At 32.0% G+C, this 7,191-nt stretch overlaps 1 protein-coding gene across 4 annotated transcripts; it reads left to right on the forward strand.

Moving 5' to 3' along the window:
* The first annotated feature begins 1,389 nt into the window (after positions 1-1,389).
* LOC110667784 (uncharacterized) lies at positions 1,390-6,694 on the forward strand. Of its 4 annotated transcripts, XM_021828755.2 has the most exons (10): positions 1,422-1,440; positions 1,547-2,139; positions 2,410-2,569; positions 2,738-2,815; positions 3,093-3,456; positions 3,629-3,741; positions 3,856-4,020; positions 4,150-4,289; positions 6,116-6,208; positions 6,290-6,694. In XM_021828755.2, the coding sequence occupies exons 2-10, from the start codon at positions 2,033-2,035 to the stop codon at positions 6,447-6,449; spliced, it is 1,380 nt and encodes a 459-aa protein (XP_021684447.1). In that variant the 5' UTR covers positions 1,422-1,440; positions 1,547-2,032; the 3' UTR covers positions 6,450-6,694. The 4 variants fall into 4 exon arrangements, with proteins under 4 accessions (XP_057992415.1, XP_021684446.1, XP_021684448.1 ...); XM_058136432.1 differs by having other exon boundaries at positions 1,390-2,139; positions 2,302-2,569; XM_021828754.2 differs by having other exon boundaries at positions 1,392-2,139.
* The last annotated feature ends 497 nt before the right edge of the window (positions 6,695-7,191 follow it).

The following is a 7,191-nucleotide window of genomic DNA, read 5'->3' on the forward strand; positions in this document are numbered from 1 at the left end:
TTAATTTATATTTTCACATATACAACTTTTATAAAACATATAATAAAAATTAAAAAGCCAAACTTAAATTTATTTTATTGATATACTATTAGATTTATTTTAACTTAAATAAATAGTATATTTTTAATTTAAATAAAATTTTTATCAAAAGCTATTATTATAATAATTTCTAACTTTATAAATAATTATATTTTATGTTAATATCGATATAGGGACGGATGCAAAATTAATATAAAAGGGGCCAAAATTTAAATCATCATATAGTTATTACAATTAATAAAATTTATTAATTATATTTTTATTAAATATAATCAACATTTACTCATTAAAATAAGCAATATAAATTTTAACAAATATTCAATTAATTGAAGATTTAAAAAAAAAAAAAAATTTAAGCTATAAAAGTTTAATAATATTCATATATAACTAGCCCATCGCTCAAGCCTTTGAAGCCCGCGCTTAAACTCACTGATGTACATATTTTAAGATATTCATACTTTATATCTCAGTTTTACATTTAGATTTTTTTAAATAAAATCTTAATTTCATAAATTTATTATTATTGTTATTTAAAAATTAATGTGTTAAAATTATAATATTAAAAAAAATTAGGGGCGGGGGGCCCTTATTGTCATGCCCAACTTGTATATTTGTTTTATTCTCAAATAAAAAAAGGGGTCCAAGGCCCCAACTGTGGGTCCGCCCCTGTGTAGATAACACAATCTCAGTGTAAAAAAAAGAAACTTTTAATAAAAAAAAAAAAGAATATAATAGGCAATTTAATTTTATTTTCTTTAAAAAAAAATGTTGAGAACCTAATACAATGCAGCCACTCACACGTAATATTGACATGTTATTTTACATATACATATATATGTATAATTTTCATTTGAGTTAATAATTATAATATTTAAATAATTAAATTAATCATAATGTAAATTTTCATTAAAATATGACCTAATTAAAAATATAATAATAAATTTCAAATTTTTATAGACATTATTTGAAAATTAATAAATATTTATATATATAAAATTAAATAATTTAAATAATTAAATTTAATATTTATTATATATAATAATTATGAATTATTTTAAATGAAAATAGATTTACAAAAATATCAATAATTTAATTAATTAATTACAACCGTGTGATTTTTGCTAAATCAAGAAAATTAGCATGTTTGTCTGTCTAATAAAAAATAAATAAATAAAACCAACTTGATGCATATAAAAAGATATAATTATTAAATTTTACCGTCAAATTTGAAAATTCTCTCAAATTTTATTATGTAATTATTTTATTATAAACAAACAAATTGGAATAAATTGAAGAAAGGAAAAGAATCAATAAGAGGATTCCAAATTCCAAATCTACTTTACTTATCAGGCTCATGATCTATGGCCATACCTTACCTCATCCCTATACTGCAGTCGCAATGTATATACTCACTCATCACTCGGGCCTAAGCCCAAGAAATCTACTTCCAGTTTCTGTATCTTGCCATTGATTTCTCTCTCAATATCTTCTTCTTCTTTTCGTGTAGAAATCCAAGAAGAAAGAGGAGTGGTGGCTATTTGGAAAAGAAAGATCAAATGTTTTAGTTAGGCCACCAAGAGCCCATCAATCAGAAGAGAGAACAAGTTTTTGGTAATGTTAATGCAGTCAGAAATCACTAATAGGAGTGGTAGTAGTATGGATTTTGAGAAATCTTGCTTTTTCCTTATTGGCAATTATTCCTTTTCTTCTACTTCATCTTCTTGTTCTACTTCTGGGTTTTGTGATTATTGTTTTCATGTGAAATCGCTCTCTTCTTCTTCTTCTTTCTACTCCTTATCCTTTGGAAGTGAATTTCCGGAGCCCAGTTCCATGGAATCTAGCATCAAGCTCTCTATTTCCAAATTCAATACTGCTCTTTTGGCTTTTCTTTAATCTCTCTCTTCCCACTTGTATATTGTATTTTATCGCCAGACCTATCTGACATTGTTTTCTTGAAGTAATTCTCTTCTTTCTTTCTCTTTCTCAACAAAAAATGTTGAGTGCGTCACTTGCCTCCTTGTTTTGTAATCCGTTAATGACTTGTATTGCTGCTTCTTCAACAACTAACCCGGAAATTCCATTTGATCTTCGACCCATCAGGTAATTTTTTGTATTCCCATTTACCTTTCTATCTTTCTATTGCTATTAGTAATCAATTAATTATCCTATATCAAAGTTGTTGTTTGATGGACAAAAATTGTTAGCTTATAATAATATTGATGGGTTTGTGTGTGTTTGCTTGTTAATCCCATCCTTCTTAAGGTATGTGTTGAATTTAATAATCCATACATAGAGGTGGAAGAAGGATTTTTGTGGTAATCAAAAACCCAAATATCCCTTTATTCTTTACACGATGATGATCATCATCAGGTATGATCATGATCAACGTTGGATGTGGACGAGGAGGAGAAAGACCCTTTTCCCATGGACAAGGAATGGGACTGCAATTGTTTCAGTTTCAGCTTCAGCTTCCTCTCTTTCTACCAATCAGATGACAAGGGACTCTTCCCGCCTCAATGTTTATCAGGAGGTTTATTTGTTTTATCAATGAACAAAATTATTTACTTTTATGTTTCCCTCTTTTTCGTTGATACCTTCATACTGAGTTCTTGTGAATTTTACCTTACTTGTTATAGATTGCACTCTTCCATTGTGAACTCCTTCTTATCCTCATCTTGCTGCTGAAAACAATTCCCAGGTTGTCAAGTCTGCAAGGGAAAGGTTCACCCGGGAAATCTCCTTCCAATCAAAGGACAAAGACATCTCTCTTGCAAAGGTATGTAAGTTTCCTTTAGTGTTATGCTCTTTTTGGTCGTTTGTCCTCCTAGTAGGACCCATTTTTTCAATAATCTTATCTTTTTACTTGGTATCCTTAAATATGCCTTCTAATAATGCCATTTGTTTTAGATTCTTAATCACAAGTGTAAGTTGTTACACTATACGTTTTTGCAAATTGAAAATTTCTGTTTACTTTTTTCGCTTAAAATGCTAACGTTACTCTTTATGTTACATGGCAATTCCTAATTCCATACTTTTGTCACGTGTTGGTGTAGGCCTTGCTGTACGTTGCAGCTGAAGATGAGGCATTTCTTGCCTTTAATAAAGAGATGGATGCTCGCTCACTCCTAAATGAAAGGAGAACTGCTTCAGTCCCAATGGATGAGCAAGAGTGGGATTGTCTGGAGCAAATGCCATTGGCTGGAAAGAAAATAACTGAGTGGCTCAGTGAGTTGGATGCCATTGCAAGAGAAGTTGAAGCAGAGCTAGTTTCAAGAGACATAGGCTGCCATTTAGTTGAAGTTTTGGATGCTATAAATGTAGTTCTGTTTGAGTTAAGAGGCTTCAAAAGGTCACCTGTTGTTGTAGACTCTAAGTATTCATACTTGCACACGGTACTCAGCACTGGATGTGGCAGTGGTAAAACTTCAGCATGTTTGTTATATTACATATCTAGCTTTTTGCTTTAATGTTTGTTCTTATTTTGTTGGCACACTTAATATTATTATATTTCTTTTGTGTGATTACTTTTCTGTTCTTTTATTCTGTTGATATTTGCATCTGTCTGACTATATTATTGCCTTTCTGACAGCAATTTTGCTTAGCATTATTTACATTGAAGTTTGTAGACGACTCAGTCTGACCATTGTGGGATCTCAAGTTGGGGAGGATTTTTTGATATGGCCCCAAACAGGGAATCTGGAGGTGCTTATCTTAATTTTACTCTGCATTATGCGTTGACAACTTTGGTTTGAAAAACCCATACATTCTGACAAATTAGAAATTGGATTATTATGATTTTCCTTTTTCTTTCTGTAGGAGCTCTTCAAGGTGACTTCAGGGCACAGCTTGTTTGCAATTGTTAATGGAAGGTGTGTGGAGGATCCTAGATCAAAGGCATCAGATTTGACTAGCAACTCACTTTTAGGGCTTGAGATAGCTACAAAGCGAGATATTATTGGGATTTCTTTGGCCAATTTGATTGTAAGTACTAATTTTTGACGATTTCTGAATACTTTTTTGGTTAATTGTTTCAATATTAGTAATCCATTCCTTTTAAATATACTTCTTAATTCCCTATCAAATAATGAACTAAATTATAAAAATTTGCAGAGGCTTCACTGGAAACGTGCTTCAAGATCAAATCATGGATTGATGCTGACTTCTCCACTTAGGCATGTTCATAATACTGACGACAAACATAAGATGATCCATAATTCAAGTGTTCCTTTGCTTCGGCCGAGAGATCTTAGGTAATGTCCTTATCTATCTCTATGGCACTGGTAACTATTTCTCCATTCCTCAATGTTCTTGCTGGCATCAGTTTGTGTAGTCTTTATTGTCGTTTGTTCTAGTAGTTAGCCCATGCATTGGCTAGAAAATTATAGCAAAAATTGTAGCAAAAAGGGGATTGTATTTTCTGATATAATTTAATCAGGTGTCAATTATGCAGAAAAAGCTAAGAAGCATCTGGATTGTAGCCTTTTACCTTTTTGTATTGTTCAAGCCTCTTATCGTGATAATATATGGTGTATTTCACTTTTGAGTGAACATATAGAGGATACAAACTCTTGTTACTTTTCCTCTTTTAACTCATCTATTTGGATTGCTACATAGATCCTTTTTATCCATTATGTTTTGTTTAGGCCAGGCGTTCTATAAGCTGTTGGGATCCTAAATAATTTTTATCCATGTAACTTGACTTCATTTTTTGGAATGTGTGTTCACTTTATTTGAACTCCTTTTCCCCCATCATTTCATGATGGGATCAAAGTTCTAGTTGACAAAGGAACAAAGAGGGAATGGTGAGGCCACATGTATGATTCACTTGTAAGGTCCAAGTAATTGCCCTTGTGTAGATGAGCTGTATTAATACAGTGGCTATACCTTTTTGTCGATTTACCTAGTGCAGCCAATTCTTCCCAGACCAGAATTATATTCTTACATAAAACGCAGTTTTTCAGTTTGCTTGGCTGTTTTTAATGTTCCACTAACATTACTCTCCCTTGTGATAATTAGATGTTTTATTTGCAAAAATGATAAATGACATAAAAATTGGGTAGACTAAAAAAAATTCATGTGTTTGTAAAACTTCTACTTATTTACTATTATGGAGTTCTGGACTTATGGGGCAGAAACCTAGAATTTTGCTTGTTTTGAATGTGTGTTTTTTTTCTTTTTGTTTTGCCTGAGTCTGTAGTCAAGGGCTTTTATTCTTTTAGACCTTTTGATGCTACGGAACAACAGTATTATAGATGCTTTCAGGTAAAAGACACCACCCCACCCTCCAAAAGAGCTTCTTGTGGGGTTTTCATGTCAAAGAGGCTGGCTGTTGAACCCTTGACTCCCACCTAAAATTACCCTCAGGTGTACTGACAAAACCTGTTCTAGTTGGTTTCAGACAATAGACTTGTAGAGTTTGTTGGTAAAACATAGATTCTTGTGGGACAGAATAATGGAATGTGGACCTCACTTTACCAGGACTACCGTTTTTACTTGCTGTTAAATGCTGGTTTGCTGACCATATCTATAAAATATTTTTTCATAAGAAGGTATACATGGAGCTCATAATTGTTAGATTTCACCATCAAATCTGTTTTGTAATTTTTACTTTTAACTGCTTAAATTTTGTTTCCTGAGTGTTGCTTTGTTTGATATAATAGTGTTAAACTGTTAATGGGGGTTGTAACTTTTGATGTTGCAGTTAGCTCATGCTCATTGGAAAAATTATTTCCTGAAGACCATATGGTTGCTAATTGCTATAGTAGTTTACTCCTGGCAATGGTTGCTTTCTTTTCCATGTGTGCTTGTCCATGTCAGTCACGCAATTTGGCAATGACATTTTCATAGTTATTTCTTTGTATCAGCTATGTTCGGGCTGTGTAAATGGTATTTTAAACTCACTTTCTAGTTATGGGTTGTGGTTTGAGAATTTGATTTTGGGCGATGCTACGTACCTAGATGTTCAAAATTCCTGAGCAAAAAAGTTTATTGTGTAGTAATTGTTTATTCAGCAATGGAATTCACCGGCAGTTACTTATTTCTTAGATGTCATGCTAAATTGTAGATTTCTTTGCAGGCTCGCCATCATGGCTTCCGAAAGATTGCTGATATTGCATCCACATAATTGGGCCTTGAGAAGAGATCATGGAATGATGCTGTACTATAATAGGTATAAGTTACCTTGTGCCGTTAAAAGAATGTTGAGTTCATTATGGTACTGATGAGAAAAGTGTTTAATGGAAAATGTCAGGGAATATGGAGAGGCAGTGCAAGAGCTTAGCATATGTATGGCCTTAGCTCCAGAAGAAGAGGCAGAAATTCTAGAACCATTTGTTGAGAAATTGCACTTGTTGCGGCTCGAATCGTCCTGGAGGTCTATGGAACATGCAAGTCACCTTAAAGTTCCTTGACCACCTTTATCTGTAAATATCTCAGTATAGCTTTGTTCTCTGAGCTTTGCGCAAGTACTTGAATGCTCTCCAATAATATTCAAATTGCATGGTTTTGGGCATACCATGCAAGGTTCGTGGCAAGCAAGAACTGCCAAGAACTGCCAGGTTACATTTGGCATGACATAATCAAAACCTTAAATGTAATTGCCTTTACATTACTTACTTTGATTGGGTAAAGAAAATCTATTGTGATTGAATGCAAATCACAGAGTGCGGAAATTATACAATACTCCTAGAGCAAATAAAAATAATGCTCCTTTTATCACAAAAGGGCTCTTGTATCGTGGAAAGTAAACTTCACATAATTTTATAACGGGGAAATGACTAGCCCTATGCATGGAGAATTAGAGTAGTGAAAATAATTTGAGAAAAATAAAGAGGATGTATTTTTTTTTAAGAAGAGAAATTAAAAAGACAAAGGAAAATAAATTTTTTTTTTTAATTTTTAATTTAAGGAGAATGAAATAGTTGTAAAAATAAAAAGCCTTTCACAAGAAAATTTTCAAAGTTATCATTTCCATTAATTTTTTTTTTAAATATATAAGAAAGTTAAAGAGAATAATAAAGGAAAAATATTTTTTACAAGTTGAAAAAATAGCCAAAAAAATCTCAAACTTTATCAATTTTTATAATTGTACCTTAATTTCATTTTTAACAATTACTCCTTGAAGTATTGACATCAGTTTAATTCCACTCTATA

The sequence above is a fragment of the Hevea brasiliensis genome, chromosome 15, assembly GCF_030052815.1.
Source record: "Hevea brasiliensis isolate MT/VB/25A 57/8 chromosome 15, ASM3005281v1, whole genome shotgun sequence".
In the NCBI taxonomy this organism is placed as follows: Eukaryota; Viridiplantae; Streptophyta; class Magnoliopsida; order Malpighiales; family Euphorbiaceae; genus Hevea; species Hevea brasiliensis.